Source organism: Balearica regulorum, chromosome 1, assembly GCF_011004875.1.
Source record: "Balearica regulorum gibbericeps isolate bBalReg1 chromosome 1, bBalReg1.pri, whole genome shotgun sequence".
Taxonomy (NCBI): Eukaryota; Metazoa; Chordata; class Aves; order Gruiformes; family Gruidae; genus Balearica; species Balearica regulorum.
This window is the reverse complement of record NC_046184.1, coordinates 100,637,363-100,657,793: the sequence shown is the minus strand read 5'-3', so window position 1 is coordinate 100,657,793 and position 20,431 is coordinate 100,637,363. Positions and strand designations below refer to the sequence as shown.

Sequence of the window (20,431 nt, the reverse complement as noted above, 5' to 3'; positions counted from 1 at the left end):
GCAAAACTGGATTAAAATCACTGAAAGAATAGTTTTTGGGATATCCTGAAAAAGTAGAAGAGTTGAAGATGGAAAGAAAATTATCTTCAACTGCTTGGATCCCACTAGTTTCGTCTGAGTTGGTTATTTTATCTGGTATCATTTACCAAGGCCTTACTGTGAACATACTTGCAAGTCTTTGGATTTGGCTGCAAACTGCCATATGAATAGGTCTGGCAGGAAATCAGTGTTTAAGACTAAAATAATGCACCAATTATGTCTTCAGACAGGAAACATTTCCTGTAGTCCTGGGTTAATCATAAAACTGTAGAACAAGAATACTTGGAGAAAAAGAAGGGCGTGGTCAACCTGCAATGTTGACCTACAACACAATGTATGTATTTCCCATGCACTTACAGCTATTATACTCATGTAAGCAAGAAAGAGCAAATTTGTGTCCAGATGACAAAATACTTAAGTTTTCTGAAACAGAACCATTAAGCTCTAAAGTCTCTTTTGTCTGAAAAAATATCATGTTTCTTGAATTAAACTTTTCCAAATTTGCTTAATTAAGAGCAGGTCACAGAGAGAGCAACATAACCCCTTAGAACATCACCCATGCTAGCAGCACACTCCAGGACAGAAAAGAAGAAATGAACTAAAGCAGGAAGGGAGGAGAGCCCTGTTGGGACAGAATGTTGCAGGAGACACAGACCACCCTTGGTGATGAGCACAAACACTTGGAGAAGGTTTTTGGTTTTGAAAGATATCACAAAGGTACATGAATGAAACATAGCCCTGTAAGATAATGACCAAAAGCGCAAACCCCTAAACTAACTTGTTCTTGAGACTAAAAGTGAATTTTACAGACTGCTTTCTCTTTATAAGCTGTGACCAAGTCAGATATGACTTCCAGGAAAATAGGTATAATGTATCATAGAAGAGATTAATCACAGAGTTGTTATAATCAGGATGGGTTCAGTTAAGATCATATGTTACCGTGAGGAAAAGGGAAGCATGGAGTAAGTGGTGCCTGCTGCTAGAGGAGTGGCTACACATGATTGGAAGACTACGAAAAGCAGAGCTACCGGCATCCAAGACTAAAAAATGCAACTTCCCCTGTTGATACATCTGCAGGTTTGGACAATGCACTTCAATTTTCTGCAGTTTATACTTTCTTCTTCACCTCATACATGAACAAGACAGTGACAAACCAGATGTAACGCAAAATAATGGAAAAAAATATATGCCACAAAGAGAAGGATGAATGCATATGATAGCGAGCCTCCAGAAACAGGAAGGAAAGAAGAGAAAAATAAATAGCTAGAGAGACCCAAAAATCATTCGAAACCTACTGAACTGGTTGCATTTTTGAGGACAGAATACTAAAAGGTATGGTCCGGAATAAAGCAAAGAGTAGAACATTAGTGAACTCAACCTTTACTGGTTTCCTCCATCAATGCTCTCCTGTATGGAGATGATAATACTGAGATATCATCTGAAGTAACAAAGCAAGACATTCAATGTTACCTGTATTTAATTACTAAATGTGGTTTAGTACTAGAGCTTATTATATAATGTCAACATACCAAATGTGGAGGCTCATTCGTTCCAAGTGGTTCCTGCAAGAATAAATATATATACATGCATATAAATAAATTTAATTACAATTAATTTCCTAGAAGACATGTCAAGTTCCTGAAATTTGTTAATTATGAACTCAAGAGCAGAGAAAAACAAACTTCCCATGCCCTTGGCACAATTCTTTTCCCCAGCCTCTGCCTTCAGCTGCCTGTAAGGTCACAACTACCTGCCTGACTGTTCAGTCACTTTCCACACAGAGAACTTGCATCAGCATTAACTAGTTCATATAATGTGGATTAGAGCCCATGTAAATGTCTCTGTATTTATTTTTGAGTCTATTTCTTGAAGAAAAAAAAAAACAAACAACATTAAAAACCACAGAACACTGGGACACCTCTTTCAACATGTGCTCTTCAAAATAAGGTTAAATGTTCCTTTCTCATTTTCAGTGCAGTAGTATCAGTTATTACATACTCATCACTGAGGATTGTCTTTGTTTTGCATTAGGGTTTTGACAGTTCTGGCACTAATCTATTTGGGTAAGTTGCACTACCTTGGATTTAATAATGGGTTAAGAATATTTCCTGTCTTTATTCACTATATGTCTTACTAATATTTTAGTATAAAAATAGCGGAGAAAAAAAATCAGACCTCTACTATACAACAACATTACGGGCCAGATAAAATCTCAAGTATTTTTATATTCGTTATCAATTAGACATGAATTACTACGTTTTGAGGCAAATTAATCTTTCCAGGACAGGTTATTCTTTCCATGAATGCAGTCTGCCAAAGGGAAGCTCTTCTTATGAAGTTTCCCTGACAACTTTCTCAACAGACAGAAAGATCCAGCGTGTCCATTTCATTCTCCATCCTGAAGAGACTCGTTATATGTCATCCACAAGGGTCTTTAACTTGTTTCTAAGTAAATAGACAAACTGATTAAACAGCATAGCTCACATGATAACATTATTGTACACTCTGATCTCCAAAGGTGTCATTTCTTTTATGTTTTCCACTTAACAAGTTCTGGTAACTCACCAACTTAATAGGTCGAATCGACATGATGATTTTACTAGATCCTCCCCAGTCGAAGAAACATTTATATTTTCCTTTCTCCAATACATATTGTTCTCCACAGAAATATTTCTGCTGATATGCGACCCACCTGCAGAATGACAGAAAAATTAAACTGAAAACATCAATTTTTTCTGTGTAGTTTGATGAACATACTGACGAGTTAAATAGAACAATTTTCTTTGGAGTTTTCTTGATAAGTCCACCTGACAGACAGTGTAATATCAAACCTAATGAGAGGCGCAAAATTGTCAGACACTTGATTTTCTGCTTTTACATTGCAAACACTACAACTTTGGGTCTCTTTTTCTAGCAAATACACATTCAGCATGAGATGATGCCTTGCTTAAAAGCCCAGAGGGAAGACACTTAACTGGCAAGTTTTTGAATCTCTCTCAACCTTTACCTGTTCAGATCCCCCCAGACAGGGCTTTCTTCCAACTTTTCCAGTTGGATTTAAGAAAAATGGTGCAAAAAAGAGAAGCAAATGAGAAAGCCTTGATGGGACGAAATAAAGCAGAAGCTTGCAATGGTTGGCAATTCAAGCTTCTCCCACCCTACTTTCCCTGTTGTGATTTAAGAAAGAAAGAAATCCCCACCTACGTGAGACCAAGGGTGCCTCTAGCCCTGCACACGCGCTCTTTGGCAGTGGCAGAAGTAGATGGAGGCTAGTTAGAAATGACGTTAACCTGGCCACTTTTGGTGGTGCATTCCTCTCTCAGTCACTGTTATATTAGGGATACTAGAGGGTATCTCCTTTCCTTGTCCTTTTAGCACCTGTTTATGAATCTGTTTGTCATTAATTTGTCTAATGCTTTTTAAAACCTCCTGGTGCTATCTGCTACCACAGCCTACTTCAGTAGCAAGTTCCAGAAATTCACTGCCTCTGGTGCAAGAAAGGCTTTTTGCTCCCCACCTCCACATCTGTTTTAAAGCAATCTTCAGCTAGTTCTGTAAAGCATCCCTCAATTGTTGTGATGCAGCATTCTGTAAATGCTGCTGCACTAAGCTTGTCTTCGGGATTTTGTAGATCTCATATCCCTCCTCAGCCATCTCTTCTTCAAACTGAGTCCCAGCCTTTCATCCTTGTATCTTATCATCATGAGACACTGATATCCAGTCTCTGTGGGAGCAGTTCAAATCCTCCACTATTGCTACCTGTCCTAAGTTTAAGGCTTTTTTAGTCTCACTTAACAGTTGCTGATACCTATCACCATCACCATTAGGATAGGCATGATAATGTTAATATTGCACTTTTAAAATTAAAGTCTGGAATTTCCACCCACATGATTCCATATTGCTCTTTTCCCATAATGTATTTTATGTTTCAGCACTTGATAGCGCTCTTCATGTACGATACCACTCCCGTGTCTCTGTCATTCCTATAAAGTTGGTAGCTCCTCTCCTTATCCTTCCTGAGAATCTCTGCGGTATCTGCTGTATCACAGCTGTCATTTCATGCTAAGCATTCCAGTTCCCCCATACTATTTTTTAGTGTTCTAGCATTTGTAAGTTTTGTCAGTGCTCCATCAGTTAATACTGCTTATCTTTGTCAACAGACATTACAGGTAATCTAATTTACCTTCCTTATTTATTGTAATTGTGCTGTCTATTTTCCTCCTGGACTTCACATACACACATCTAAAGTTAGCCAAGTCCACCCTGTAGGCCGTATCAGTTTCAACCAGGTACTCTTCCACACCTGTTGGTTTAACCCCTTGCTTTTAGTTTAGATAGTTCTCTAAAAAGTATTTTCATTTTCAGTGCCAACAGCCTGACTTCATTATAAAGCACAGCTCATCCTTTCTGTACAGGCTCCACCTGTCCCAAAAGGCATACCAGTTCTTAACATACCTAAAATCCCTCTTCTGTATTACTGCCAAAGCTTCTGTATCATGAAACTACAGTCTGTGTGACCTTTGGAAGGACATCCCAAGGTTCCTCTAGTAACAGGAATGCCTAGATCTAAGTCAAGGTGTAGGTGTGAGATTTAGAGAAATTTTTTTTTTCTTTCTTCCATTTACCAAGAAAACTGAAAGAAACATTGTTCTTCCCCAAATGTTTACCTTCTGTACCACGTGAAATATATTCTGTCAAAAGATGTACCTAAACCCAACTGTCCACAAAAATACTTAATACTTCCATCCATATATTTCAGTAGACTTACACTCCACTTCTCACAAGAATCGATCTCGTCTCTGGGCCAAATCCAACCAGCTCCAAATCAGGGATTTCTTCATTGATGATGTCTAATGCTTTCCCATCTTCATCATCAGACTGATAAAGTGCCACTGATGACTCTATGAAATCCTGAGAGACAGCACAGGAGTTAGAAGACAGGCCAGCACAGCTCAGTGACACTTCACAGCATAAAACATTTTGAAAAAGAGTTGTAGCCTGAAAGATAGTGTTTTATAAAGCAGTGAAGGGGCTTAGGTCCCTTGTGTGGACCTTTGCGGGACATTTTGGCATTGAAGTGCCTAGCTAGAAGCCTGGCAATCTGATGTGACCTTCAGTGGTTTCCACTGAAGACAGGAAGAACCTGATGCCCCTGAGCACCACCCTTTCCTCTGTGAGGGTGACTGAGAATGCAAGATGCCTGTGTGGGAAAGAGAAGGGTTTGAGATTTAGCATTGATCTTCCGACAGCTTCACAAATGACTACTCCAAGCATTACCAGGACTACAGTCTTTTACTTCAAGTTCTCCTTCCTCAAGGAGTGACAAGGCAAAAATCATGGAGAGGAAAAGACTGGGCAAGATCACCTTTCCAGCACAAGGGGTTTGTAGTTTTTGGATACATCCATTGTATGACTAATCACTACAGCTATAAAATAAATCCTGCACGGCACCGTCATGTTCTTTCTTATATAGCCGTGTGACATTGCTTTATGCTTTCAACTAGCATAGCTGTTTGACCAGATTACTTGCACAGCTTCAGATTATTTGAATTTGGGTTTCAAATCTTCAACTTTTTAACCACTTAGCAATTTAAACACATAGTTCAGTCACTACCTAGGGAAATGGAAAACAACAATCCATTCACTTTCTTCCTTTAACTTTTAACAAAAAGCATGAACTCAATTAAATTTCAGCATTTCTGAAACATTCGGTAATGTTACATGAAGTAGCAAATAAGTAAGCCTTGCAAACAAGAGGAAAGGCTATCAAGCAAATACAGGAGCCAAAGCAGATCCACAAACATATGAGGACACCATCACAGGAATTATTGCACTAAATACTTGCTGCTATAGCACTTACAAGCTACCAACTGGAGATCAGTCTGCTGAAGGCTACACTGAGAAAACAAAGACAATCAAAAACCACTTAGAAGTTAAGGCCAGGCCAAGCATGCAGGCAGATTCATTTGGTCAGGTAAATCTGACCAAACAGGCTCTTTAGAGGACACCATGCCTTTATACAGGATTCAATCATAATGAATAATGAAACCAATTATAGAATGAACAGTTGTTGTGGCTCAACCTCTCTGCATCGTTTACAGGACACTAAAAAGTGACAGAACAAATTCTGCAGTAAAACTAATTTTCCTACTAGGTTGACCAACTCCTCCTTTTATTTATCTAAAAAGTTGCAACTAATTCAGGTATACCCTAGAAATTAAAGTGCCACATCTGGTAAAATTATCATGAACAACTGCAGCTTCAGACTACTTTTTAGGAAAAAAAACAACCCCAAACCAGTGCAGTTTTAGCACCAATGAAAACCAGCTACTCTTAATAGTCCTAAAGCAAGGACTTCGTAAGAGTTCCTGAAAAGCCATTTAGATCAAATCAGCACATAATTTCTTTGACTAAATTTAAAATACTGAAATATATGCACAATTGTAATTACATTTAAAACATGTTTCAAATTCAGCCGTCATTTTTTCCTCCCTAAATTTTCACTACAGCTTCTTTTAAAATAAGCAATTCGAGAAATACTTAAAAATGGACTTTCAGGCCATGGCAAATCATTTTAGACTTGAAAACATTAGTGGGAAAGCTCCAAAGGCAACATACTCTGCTCCACTGAAAGAGACTCAGAAACTTCACTCTTTCCCTGATTGTGACACCCATGGGAAAACCCCAGCTTCACTGATTCTCTCATCTGACACTGCAGAAAAGAAGCAAACACAACTGTCCCCCAGACCAGCACACAGTACAAACTGCTGCCTGCCCTCAGGAACAGACTCGGTATTTGACTCTAGTGCGTCCAGTATAGATGCTGATAACAGAGCTGGCAGTATGCTGGAAAACAGAATTCTGCAAGACCTTTCTATCTCTTCTTTCAAAACACTCCCTGAATCCCCACATTAGAGCTTGTGATCGTTCACAGCAGAAATATTTAGGACAGACAAAAACTGAAAGCTCTTGCAGTATGCCTACATACGTGTACATCTTCACCGGTGGGTGGGGAGGGGTGACTTGCAACAATCCCTCTTTTGTGTGTGTTGTCTAACCTTTCTGATTTGTCAGGAAATTAAATTCATGCCTCAGCTCAACTGCAGACACGGGTATGTGTACAGAAACACGGGTTGGATTTTCCTAGTGCTAATAAGCTCTGGTGGAACCTGTCATGTTGAGCATTGTGGTGCAGAAACACCTGAATAGCTTTGCATAGCACTAAGCCACGTTGACAGTGCTGGTACTGACACAGGCTAACGAGGCACGCTGTACCCAGCCTGGCTCTCTGCAGAGCCATTTACGTGCTTCTGCACCACACTCCCTGCTTTGGGAGCATGGCACAAAAACATTTGATCTGACTCTGCCTGGAGCTGAGTCAGGTACGCAGGGCTCATTAGCTTCAGCTTCATGCCATGTGAGCCAGGCTAAATTGTTTTCAGGTCTGGGCTGGTCTTACATCCAACACAGTCAAGGTCACTGGTGTCATGCCTGAGAGACAAACAAAACAAAACAAAAAACCCCAAGGTCTAGCTGGATTGGCCCCTACATGAGACTACATGAGCAAGTATGTATAAAGAGCAGAGTCAATGCCCAGCCCCACTCCCTACCTGAGCTGACCATGATAATGCAACTCGGCTACATTTCACAAAATCCTTAATCCTCTACCAAGACTCATGAATTCATCTGACTAAAAAAGAATTTCTAGGGAAGAGCAATAAAGATCTGATATCCAGGAAGACTCCTGGAGTTCGAGACCATTGCAACCTTTACTGCACTTCTGACAGAATTTCTGAGATTACGGAGAAGAGCTAGCACATTTGCTGTGTGGCGAGGGGCCTTAAGCACACAGAACTAGTTTTGGATTTTTGCCCAGGTCTCCTTGAAAACAAGAGTTTGCTACTAAAGTGTTTTGAAAATCCTGACCTTAAGTACAGCGTACAAAGTCATGAAGGGAGCATATGGCAAGCCTGAACACTGACCTATGTACTGCACATCAGAGAGAGGCGGTCAATCTGTTGGTCGAGCTGAAGAACAAAATGCCAGTGCCATTTGTCATTTTATTAGCAACTAACTCATTGCCTTTAGTTATGCTACAATTTGAGGAAAGGTATTACTTACACTTTTATTATCAATATGTACATATATTGATATATATTTATACGCCAATTTGAATGATATATGTTGATATATGAGTGCAAATGATACATGTTTTTAAAATGTTAATGACTTGAGCATCCTGACTGTTCTAAGCGTGAGTCAAATTAAATACATGCATATACGTGGGAGGTGATGCCTGCTAGGCACGTGCACAATTTTAAGCTTGCAATTATGTCCTTTGCCAAGGGGAAGATTTAAAGAGATAAATTTAAGTTACTCAAGTATCCTACGTATACCCTGAAAAGAAAGAAAAAACTAACATTAGTCAGTAATTGAACAGGATTCTGCACATTCAAAACCAGGAGTTATGAGAAAATTCCTGTTTTTCTCAGAAACTTGAGAATAAATTCTTTAGAGAAGGACATTTGTCTTCTGTTTATTTGCCTATCATTATTTTAAGTTATATGATAGATTCTGATTATAAATATAGCTTTTCCTAGGTGTCTTTCATCAAAATAAAAACTGGACATTGTGAATTTAAGTGAATTTTTGGGTTAACTTTTTTTTTTTTTAAAAAATAATGACTGTTAAGAGAAAGAGTTTGCTCTAAATGCCTGTCTTCAAGCCTCACAAAATTCCTGGCTCAGGAATATCACATCTCCTCTGATGAGGAGATGAATAATCTAAGTAATCTCAGAATGAACAATCTAATTCTTGAAAGAAGCCTCTCTTTGCAGCTGTATTTAAAGCTCACAGAGTTCCTATTATAATAAAAAAATCCTCAAAATCCCAAACAAATAAAAAACCCCCAAACCAAAGGGAATTATAAAGACGTTCTAATCCCACTTTGCTTCCAATACGGGACTCTGATACTGGTTTTATTATTATTTCATCTTTGCCCCCACTAAACACATTTTAGTAGCAGGGATTTTTTCACCATGATTATTTTTGCTGCCAAAATTTTCTGGCACAAAAATCACAGAGACAGAGGGTAATGCTGTTTTAAGGCTTGCAACAGCTGCTGTATTGAAAAGCTATTTTTATTTTAATACAGAACTACACTGTACACTTATGCACGTTAAACTTTTAAGAAAATTCTGTTCAGTACAGAATTGAGATGCCTGGAAAATCTGGCAGGTAGACAAGGAATTCTGCATGATACATTCTTTGTATGAACTTTACAAAGGCTATTTAGAACCTGCTTCTGCTTTACAATGTATACAGTGTAGTCCAAATTTCAGCAAGTAGGAATAGAATGAGGGCGAACTTGGGCAAAAGATGGAACGACTAAAACCAAGACAGCTGTACCATATACGAAGAATAACCTTCTTCTTTATGTATAGAACTGTGCATAACTTGTATGAAATTCATGAAAGTACTTACAGCCTGAAGGAACCGGAAAGACAGGAGGACACTGTCAGTTCCCCCCCATGAGCATCTGTCTTCATAATCTCCCTCCTCCAGCAAGTACTGTTGGCCTTTGTAGCGTTCCTTACCATAGGCAACCCATCTACAGCAACCATACAACAAAAGAAAGAGAAATAACTAAAACCAGAACAACCACACATGTGATTTTCCATAACAAACAAAAGGGGAAGAGAACATCCTAAGAACACTAAGATGAGCATCACAGACTCAGCTAATAAACAAAGCAATGCTTGTTTGAAATCACAACAGGCACCCATGAAGCGTTCTTTGTGGATCAAAATCCCACCATCTGATTCTTTCTCCAACAACAGTTTATTTGTGTAATGCTTCTCCATGTACCTCCGCTCAGTCAGCCACATTCCCAATACCAGTATTCGGTACCACAGAGGCTAGTACACACATCTAGTGGCTGAAACACTGTAAGCCACCAATTGTCAATGAGAAAAACCAAGCAGTAGATCTCTTCAGTCTATGAATAAATAACGAGATTCTACCCTCACTGGAGCTGGTGACAAAATTAATGGATTTCAGCAGAACAAAATGTCACGCACCTGTGTTGTTCCCTGCTTTTATCTAAAAATATACATATGAATAGACAAGCAAATTGAACGTATGCAATATATTGTATATGGAATATATTTTAGCACTAAGAAAAATTTTTAAAGTATTTTGAACAAATGGGTAAGGCTCGATTAAAAGAAGGCATTGCCACATCAACTTTGAAAGCTCTAATGGATCTTAATTCGAAAAAGTGCTTTCTCCTCCTCCTTTCTTTCTTGTAAGCATTTCTTTCATTAAAGTTCCCTTGTAAGTATTAGAACTGCTGTACAAATTCTGTTGGCATTGAAATTTGGCAGGCAGGGATAGCTTTACTTTTAGTACTATTTGGTTTACATTAATTCAGCTGTTTAAGTAACTGCAGTATGAAAAATAAAAGCCGCCACAACAGATGGAAGGATGAATTTTAATATTTTGAGGCTTCCCAGATAGCTAAGATGTAATGTATTTATGAACAGATTGCTTGAATATTCACAATTAAGTTTATTTTTAATTTAGTGCTTGTAAGATTCTGACAACAACCTGAAAGAATGTATGATATTGAATCTTTATATTCAAGTATTAACATTGAAATCCCCTAAGAAAAAAAAAAAGTTTCTGAAAACTATGTTATTGCTAAGCTCTTTGGCAGAAGCAAGCATCCTGCATGCTTTCAAACAGTCCTATCCTTCTGGGTCTTGGGAGAGGTTGAAAGAACAATGCATGGGGTTGGTAGCTCTCTAGAATAAACGGAGCTGAGCCTACCTTGCGAGCAGTGCACCTAAGGACTGTGTCACACAGCCGTGTGTGTGTGACAGAGAGAGGGGCAGGGCAACACAGGATCAATCCAAGGCCTCAACGAAGGAAAACAAGGGTGGATACTTAATTCCAGATAACATGCAACAGGTGGCAAAGAAAAACCATTAAGACAATAAAACAGTTTATCGATTTCAGAGGCATTAAAATGTCAAACTGAAGACTGACCACACCTACCTAAGGTCATTTCAGTAAATGAAGTCGAGATGATCAGAAGTATAAAGCAAAATAAATTAAAGCTCTGTGCGAATGCTGTCATTAAGGAACAAAGTGGCCTAGTTTATTGGCATCCAAATGGTAAACACTGACTTCACACTTCTCACACACTTAGTTTTACCTTCCTATATTCCCTTAGATAGATAAGCCATATGAGGAGGTTGTTTTATCCAAGGCTGATAATTGACAAGGGAAATACATATTGCATTATTTTCAAAATATTTTATCAGTTAGAGATTCTAAACACCCCATAGCGCTTCTTAGCATTTAGTTATGATTTCCTATTTTAAAGTAAATAAATACAGAAGTGAGATATACTTACACTCCACCAATTACACGTATTGATCCAATTTCCTGAAACTCCTCTTCGCTACCAAACAGAGCTGGGACAGAACTGATGTTTTCTGAAAACTCTTTGGACCATCCTCCAAAGTGAGTTTTCTCATATATTATTATCTAGAAAACATGATGTTGAACAATGCCTTGAGTATGCCCTGACTAATAATTTGAAGTTTGAGTGTGTGTACTGCTACAGTATGCGGAAGACATCTTCACCCCCCCCTCCCCCCAACAAGCCACTACTATAAAGAAAATTCAGGGTTGCATTCCTCAGCCCTTCTGACTTTAGTGCCCTACGAGCAGAGGAGACCCTATTCGGATTTAGATAGGCTTGTCAGGCTTTTGCAGACATTTCCACAGGATACTTGTTCACACAATTCTATATACATAAAGGCACTCTGCAGCTATATGACTATGATTTATCCTACAATCCCATGCCTGGGCAGTGTATATTAGCCCGCAGTGAATCCTACCTGGTCACAGCTAGACACACTGAGCTTGACCCCTCAAAAGTAGACAAGAGGTCTTTCTCTGTACTTTGCTGAAGTTATTTCAGTTACTGCAGTTAACACACTCTCTGGGTTCCTCATCTGCCAAACCACACAGATCAGCTATTAATAGTATTACTATTTGTTGCAATATTTATTAGAAAAACTCCTCAGTTTTGCATGTATTTGTATAATTAAAAGTTACCTAAAGCATTAGCATTCTTGTGGAGAACTAGAAAAAGGAAGGAAAAGGAGCAGTAACTCTGCATTAGCTTTCTGCTCCTCAAATCACAGTAGGGTCATGGTCTCACTCATGACTCTTGTACTGGGATCCAGTACAGGAAAGAAGGGTCCTATTCCTGCCCTGCCCCCCCCCCCCCCTTTTTTTTTTAAAAACTTGGTATGTTAAATGGGAAAAATCTCTCCTGATCTCTTTCCATTACAGTGACTGATGCATTAGTCAGGAAAAGTCATTTTATGTTGTAAAAGCTTTACAATCCTTCTATAGCAAATTCACATTCTCCTAATACATAAAACCCAAACTACTACTACTTTTACATCTCATGAAACACTTGTAAGAAAGCAGACAGTAGCAAACATTAAATACTTAATCAAACATCACATACCCAACAAAAAGAAAACAGCCTAATTAAAACTTTTATATTTAATTTCATATTTTATTCTCAGTATCCTCAGTGCTTACCTTGACATTCATTGGCATTTGTACCTTTAGTCCACCCTAAAAAAAGATGGGGGGGGGAGGGAGAAGAAAGGTTTTTATACAAAACTTAAAGTTACATTTTGACACTTATTTTACAGTAATATCAGAGCATGAACTCTTTGTAATTATATTCACCATTTTCAGTGTTGGCCAAAACAAAAACTAGTTTAAATACTCTGGTAATTCATAAAGGCCAGGGACACTATAAACCTGAGCTACAAACAAAATCAGTGCATTGCAAGCCTGTAGGGGTGCAATTTTAAAATACTCCTTTGTTGTCTATTAGCACTCTAAAGCAAATATTTACTTTGAGTTTTTTTAACTAATTTACATTGACCAATTTAAAAAAATGTAACTTTTAAAGCTGTGTTGTATATATTTTAAGTTTCTTAAGTACAAATGATGAAACACTAAGAAACTATAGAAGAGACAGAAAATATAGGCTGACATATTCATATCTGTGGTCAAAGAGCAAATACAACAAATGCATTTTCTCTGGAAATGCTAGCAAATAATGTTCTGTGGGAGAATAAGACACCTACCTCCCAGGAGCGACTAAAGACAGCTGTTTGATTTTATTCCTTTGAGACTTTTAAACTCTCTTTCTGTAGACTCGCTATGTATACAGTGGAATTATGCGTTATACTCTTCCACATCTCTTTCATACTTAGATCTACATGCTATCAAAACAAAAATTAGCTGCACCTCCCAAGATTTTTGTGTAATGTGTATGGTCACAGAAAAACTACTGGGTATTTTTCAATAAACTCCTCACCTGGTCCTTCCATCCCCAGCAGACTCTAGCTGTACCATCGAAAAGAAAATCAACGTCTGAAGAGCTTTTTTAGTTAATGTATTGGTGTTGGTTGCAATACAATTACAAGTCTTTCAGTTCTGTCTTATTTGATCTCCCCTCGACAACAGCAGTTCCCCAGGAAGATGTCCTAGTCAATCAGGCGCTCCCTCTGACTATGTGCTCTTACTTGGGCAGATGCAGGAGCCCAGCAAGCCCTGGAAGAGCGAATGCCGTGCCATTACAACACTGCAAATGCACCGTGGTGTGAGAGGAGCGTTACAAGTACAAGGATTAACCCTGAAAGGATGTTAGAACCTAAGTTATATTTAGATCAAAACCTCTGGAGGAGAAACGGTAGGAAAAGAAAGGCACACAACCTACTAGGGAATTGTGAAGTCCTCACCATTTTTAAGGGACGCAGAGATTTCACATCTGCTGAAGGAATTTCAGATGATAAATCACATTCTTCCAAAACCTTCATCTCTCCTTTGTAATTAAAGTCTGAATAAGCAAGCCATCTATAACAGTAAGGATACAGGACTTATTAATCTCATTGGATACACTACAAATACAATGACCTTATTAAAATTATTTTTCTTTTTTGTACTCAGAGGTAGACGATGTGTTTCAGATACTGCCAGCACATCAAAACCATGCTCTATTTAAATACACTGGCAACATCAACACTAAGCAGATCTCAGATACTTTTTCTCAATCCAAGCTAAACATGAATGAAACAGCAGAAAATTACCAATTTGTTCATTAAGAACCCTGTTTGTTACACTACAAGTATACAAAAACAATGCCAGTATTGAGGATGAGACGCATCAAATTTTACCTAGGATTGCCACTTCAGGAATTAAAAGGCTTCTAATATCAATCTCAGGGTTTTTTCCAGTGGAAATTATTAAAATACAATAATTTACAACACTCCTTTGGAAAGCAGGCTATCACAATTTTAACACGAAGATTAAAAATACTGAGACTCCTTCAGACTGTTTTAAATCAGAAAGCTGAATGTAGAAGTTGGACACAGGGTTCATAGACCAAATAAGGAATGGAAGAAGAGGCATTGAGCCATATAGAAAATTACTTTCTTAAAACTACACACACAGACTACAAGCAGTTAAAAGTTAGACTAAGTTCTCAGTAAACTAAGACAAAACTTTGGTTTTCATTCTTTCACCACCTCAAGATTCATGCACATATTGTGAGATCATAGGAAGGAAGGCGTGGCTCACATGGAAAGGCAAACTCAAGACTCTGTTTAACAGAATAGCTAATGTCATTCTGCAATGATTTATGAGAAGAGGCACAGAATTCCTAAACTTCAGGAACTGTAAAGTGTTGGCCATTGACCCAGGAAACAGACTATTCTGCTCAATACAGGAAATCCTGGGCTATGGAGGGGCCTGTGTCATATTTTATCACCTCTCCAGAAAGCCAGAATATGGCTGTAGCTTGAGGAATGCTTGGATGATGTAATATTCATTTTCTGGTATTCAGCCATAGTGTTATAACAGGGTGGGTGAATAGGGAGACAGTATCTATTCTCCAATGAACTAAAAAAACTAATTAACTAAAAGCTAATTATAGCTGAGCTGCTGCTTCTATTTATAAAGCTACGCAAAAGATGGAATTATAGAAGACTCCTGCCAGCAACTAGAGGAAAAACGCCTTCAAAAATTTGGTTTCACTGCTAGGAGCCCACATAGCACAATGCTGAAGTGTAGAGCTGGGAATATCTAGTGTATGCTAATTGATTTGTAGCAAAAACTTCAAATATTGTTCCTATTGCTGACTGACTACTTCAAACATTGTTCCTATTGCTGACTGACTTTCATCCCATGATGTTACCCCTCTACATGCTGGCAAAACGCTATTAAAAAGGTTCAGTACTCACACTCCTGATTTGACACTTATATAAGGGTTTTTCTCAACATCCAGTTCTTCTAAATTGGCAACTGCACTCTGTATGCAGATAGGAAGTCCCTCTGTGCTGGCTCCCAGACAGAACTCTACCTCTGGAATGCCACAGTCCTGTGGAAACAAATGAAAGGGTAAGGCTTATCCGTGCTTGCAGAGTCCGCCCCACCATGGCAGGGGAAGGACAGGTAACATTTCCTTCTTTTTCCCTCTCTCCTCACCCTTCTAACCTAACTCCACACTTCATACGATGCAAGTTTTTAATGAACACTGGGATTTTTAGAAAAGCTAAGGGAAGTAAATTTCCAGCTCCCACTAACTTTCAAAGAAAAACTATGCATTTATGCCTGTTGGGCTACCTTCAAAATGCTGTTTAAATGCTCTCCAAGTAAAGGATCTTACAGTATTTACTGACAGACAAACCATGCATATAATACTGTGGATTTTTTTTTTTTTTAAAGACAGTGATTCTGTAACACACATATAGATACATATGATGCACGCATAACTAAAACTTTCTAGAAATGTCTAGTACTTCATTACTGCTTCCTCCATTCAGTGATAAGGTTCTGTAATGCATCCGACTATGGTTTCAAGCCATATGAGTTCAATTTTCTGCCAGGTTAAAAAAATCTACAGCATTTTAGACAAAGAAAGAAAAAGAACAGTACTGGAAAGTATTTGTTTTGTTAAGTACACACTTTAGTAATTTTTCTGTTACTACAGAGCAACAACCTCTGTTACCTTACTGAAGGTTTTCTACTGAGAGATACCATGCTGAAAAAACAATGTGTTGAACACACGATCTTCTCTAGAATTTGCAGGGATTTTATTGCCTTAATTCCATAATATTTCTATAAAATGCATCGCCAATTCTTTCTTTCTCAGCATTGAAACACGTCATGAATCAATGAGGATGTTCTATAAGGCCCTGCCTCAGCAGTGTGTTACAGAACAGTCTTCCTGTTACAGCGAAAGGTGGCTCATGTGCCTACAGAGGTTGCTCAGCTGTAGCTGGAAACCTTCAGTTCACTGCACCCTCCCCCTTATCTTCCTGACCCACAGGCCCATTTGCATTAGGCCAGAGGGCTCGGACAGCATAGAGAGATCCCGAAAGTCCTAAAGAGGCTGGAGGAAGATGCCCCTTGTGTGCGAGCTAGAAAAGAGGGATGAGAAGCTGTCCCTGAGGGTGCCCTTGGAGAAGCACTTGGTTACCGGATTTGTTGAGGATGCAGGCAGGGTCCCATCATTACAGAGTTCTCACACTGCCTGTGGCTTCTACCAGGCCCGAGAGGCAAAACATAAGAGCTTGCAGAGAAACTCAGCATCGGAGCACAAAAGCTCTTGAAGTTACAGCACCTCATCTCATGACAATACCTGCTTGTTCTCCCTTTCTACATAGGTTTTGAGTGGAGCTTTCAAATGATGGAGTAACATCCCACCTAGAAACGCATCTCTTCTCGGTTAACAAACTTCTTTTGGTACTTATTTAACTATCAGCAATAAATGTGGGGGTTATAATAGACGGGCTTCAGGATATTGTTTCACTTTCCTCATGAGACCTGAAGTAACAGTGTACTGTTTTGGCAACTCTCCCTCATGTAGAGGGGTGTTTCTTCTGTATTGTACCTTGTAAACAATGCACATTATTTGTTTTCAAAACAAAAACTGCAATACCAGAATTTTTATTTTCAGATGACCAAAACCAGAAAAACTAGGAAAAAAGCCTTCTAGTACAATGCTACTTTATGGCCAAGTGCTAAGGAACACCATTCCTCAATTCTACGTGTATTGCCAGACAAGTTTAAAAACAACAAACCACAACCTCCTCATAATTTTCACATGTATATGTATCTTATTAAATGACAGGTAAGAAATATTTGAAATTTGGGGTCCTTTTTCTAATAATACCTGATACGTAAGAAGGATCTGTAACTCCAACAATAAAGCTTGATACGGAAAATTAGAAGATGCACCTTTAAGAATTCCACAAGTAACAATACTAGACTCTTAATGGTTTCAGATAAATTCTGAAACAAAGTACCTACAAAACTAGACAAGCGGCAAAATAAAGTATCTTTGCCTGCAGGCTCAGACAGAATATGAGTCGGAGTACATTTAATTTTCATTCTGTAGGAGGTGGTTGGTTTTTTTTTTCATTTGAAGATCGGAAGAAGCCAGTCTGCATTCTCTTTTCAAGTTTGCTTTCCTGACTCTGAAGCTCATGAGGCAGGCTCCACCTCAACAGATGAAGAATGTAGCAGTTCTCCAAAGGGCAGGAAAAGCACAAGCACTCATAATAAAAATCTCTCCTATTTATCATCATGTCTTTCCAGACAGATTTTGATAGTAATAAAAAAAACCTCTACACATTGTGATGGTATTGTGGTCTGCACTAGATCAAGTCCACAAAGTCCCTTTGTAAAATGTCACATAGTAAACTGAGGTCTGTCAAAAGCAATTCAAATATCTATTTTTAAATATAATAACATGTTTGAGCAAAAACGTACATTGTATTTTCTAAGGACATTTTTTAAAAATCACAAATATATATTTTGACTTAAATATTGAGTTCAATTTACATATATTAATTCACAGACTGCAGAATATGGTAAAATTTAGTATTACTCTACAAGGTGAGCACGACGTATTTGCAGATGTACACACAAATACTATGCCATTAATTTATATAATTTAAGCATGTAAACTTTAGCTTGGTAAATATTTGCCCTAGCATGTTCATATTTGCCTGAGCATATTTAATAGGCATCATTACTTTCAGAGGCTTCTTTAACATCCCTAATAAAGCCACCATCTTTAGAAACAAAATGAAAACCACACAAATACGATAGCATTCAGGTTGAGAACTAGATTCTTCAGTCCAAAGCCCTTTCATTTGCGAGGCGTCAAGATTTTCAAACAAGATACCCACATGCAAAACTATTACCACAGTGTTTCAGGCCAGATCTAAAACTGGAAAGTTTCTTCCCTATACGCCCCTGTCCCTGCCATCCCCGTCACAAGCAGTCAAAACTCATGCCATGTTCATTATCCTACTTACACATCAGGCAAAAACAGAACAAAAAGCATAGCAAACAGATTAGGCGGCTGTGTTCATTTCCAATGATAATACACAAGCAGCAAATGCTTAGGTAGGTCACAGCCTCCAGGCATCCCGCTCAGTCTTCCTTTACTCTGTGGTACCGTCCTCCTACCTCCACATAGTCATCCTGGAGTGTCTGTGGTTCCCTCATGGTCTTTTGGGAGCAGACATGTTTACAAGAGCACTCTGGCTAGCTTGCAGAGAACAGACACTTCCAAAACAGCAACACACCTCTCAGGAGAAAGGTTAAGGCGGCTTCTGAAGAGGGTTAAGATGACTCTTAAGACTTTAGCATTACGTATTACTCTTTGGTGGCCTGTCTGACATTTTTCTAGTCTGACCAAGAGCTCCACCCTAAGTTAGAGACCCAGAGCCTTCAACCCCCTCAAGGTGGTCTTGGCCATCTACCCTTCTTCCAGCTCTAGGGTTACAGCTCTAACAGCACCCACAGGGCTACATCATTTCAGCACTGTTAGGTCTTTTCTTTGGAGTTGTAAGCAGTGGTGACTGAAGTGATCAAAATAGCCTATTTAAATGTGGTAGCCTGTTACGTCCACAGCAGGACAAAGAATGACTAAAGCCTGGCTTCTTAAGCTAAATGCCAAAACAACAGTGAGAGAAGAATCTATTGAAAACCAAGACTAATTAGTTCTGGTATTCACATCATCACTTTTTAATACAGTCTAGACACACATCTTTTGATACGCAGTTTGTCCTTAGGACATGTCAGTTTCTGCAGCATTTTTTATTTTAAATCTTACACTCTGTTGGTCCTCCAGCCTTTTTTACCCATTCATAATTCTTTCTCCCAGTTCTCCTGCTCTGTACCACTCTCGCTACCACCCATCACCACCAAATCAAACTACAGAACTCAACAGGACTGGTAGTAAAATAAAATAATATTAATATTAATGATTACTATCTTGTAAACACCAACTAGCAAATGAGACAACCCGAAGCTGCTGGGTGTCTTCCTATGGCATCTGACAAAGTAGTCGACGCTTGAATTAATAACTTCTTTTCACCTAGCAAACCACACAAACAAAAGCAACGCACCCTTCATGCAAAACCGTGAACATTCCCACTACATAGAGCTTTGCTTAAGGAGTGTCCACAAGGAATCCTGCTATTCCCTGCCTAACCATCTTGCAGACAGAGATTATAAACTGCTGTTTCAGATCTCTTATCACCTTGCAAAATAGATGTTTACAAGATTACTCCAGAATGGAAACATCAGCGACTCTTCTCAGCTCTTGCGTTTGGGAAAGTAACATTTAGCATCCTCTCTGGGCTTCCAGAAACAGACAGAAAAAGCCCTCCAATTTCATAAGATCAATATATGCCTGTGCAGTAGACCAGCGAACTGACTTGGCTAAACAGGTTGTGTTGCAGGAGCTGCACAGAACCTGTGTGCGCAGGCAGATTTTGCTAGCCTAGTCTCATGTTGATTTGCCTTAGTGGAATTCAGACTCCTCATTACTTGAGATAGGTCTTCATTCTACTAGTTGCGTGATCTGTTCCTTTAGGATCTGTTCCCCCTCCTAAGTTCCTTCAAATTAAACACACATGGATACATCTAATGCGTATCCCACAGTAAGTCAAGCCACAGGCTAACCACAAAGCTAACAGAACCTTTGCTTTTTGTGGAGGCTTGAAGCCAAGTCGGAGCATGAAGCTACTGGCAGACTGTTTCTCAGTAAACTAACATCCGCCAGTAAAAAAATAATATTAAATGTACCTCCTACAGTTTCTTTAGTAAACATCTGTTTTTTCTCTTCTTGGCAAGCCATTTTCTTCTCAAATATTTAGCCAATTTTCAAACCTGCTAACTCAAGCCATCTGAGCAGCCATTAAACAAGCACCATTATAAAGCCTCTTGAAGAATTAGAAGACAAGCCAAACAGCCTGGACACACAGCCAGT

General features: G+C 38.8%; 1 protein-coding gene across 1 annotated transcript in view; it reads right to left on the bottom strand.

Moving 5' to 3' along the window:
* The window catches only part of CRYBG3 (crystallin beta-gamma domain containing 3), a 96,896-nt gene that overhangs the window by 23,003 nt on the left and 53,462 nt on the right, over nucleotides 1-20,431 (bottom strand). Inside the window, exons 9-16 of the mRNA XM_075757931.1 lie at nucleotides 15,384-15,520; nucleotides 13,884-13,998; nucleotides 12,667-12,702; nucleotides 11,459-11,592; nucleotides 9,523-9,649; nucleotides 4,808-4,950; nucleotides 2,605-2,731; nucleotides 1,569-1,601 (exon numbers count right to left, since the gene is read on the bottom strand). Coding sequence (XP_075614046.1) covers nucleotides 1,569-1,601; nucleotides 2,605-2,731; nucleotides 4,808-4,950; nucleotides 9,523-9,649; nucleotides 11,459-11,592; nucleotides 12,667-12,702; nucleotides 13,884-13,998; nucleotides 15,384-15,520 — 852 coding nt within the window. The remainder of the gene's footprint in view (nucleotides 1-1,568; nucleotides 1,602-2,604; nucleotides 2,732-4,807; nucleotides 4,951-9,522; nucleotides 9,650-11,458; nucleotides 11,593-12,666; nucleotides 12,703-13,883; nucleotides 13,999-15,383; nucleotides 15,521-20,431) is intronic.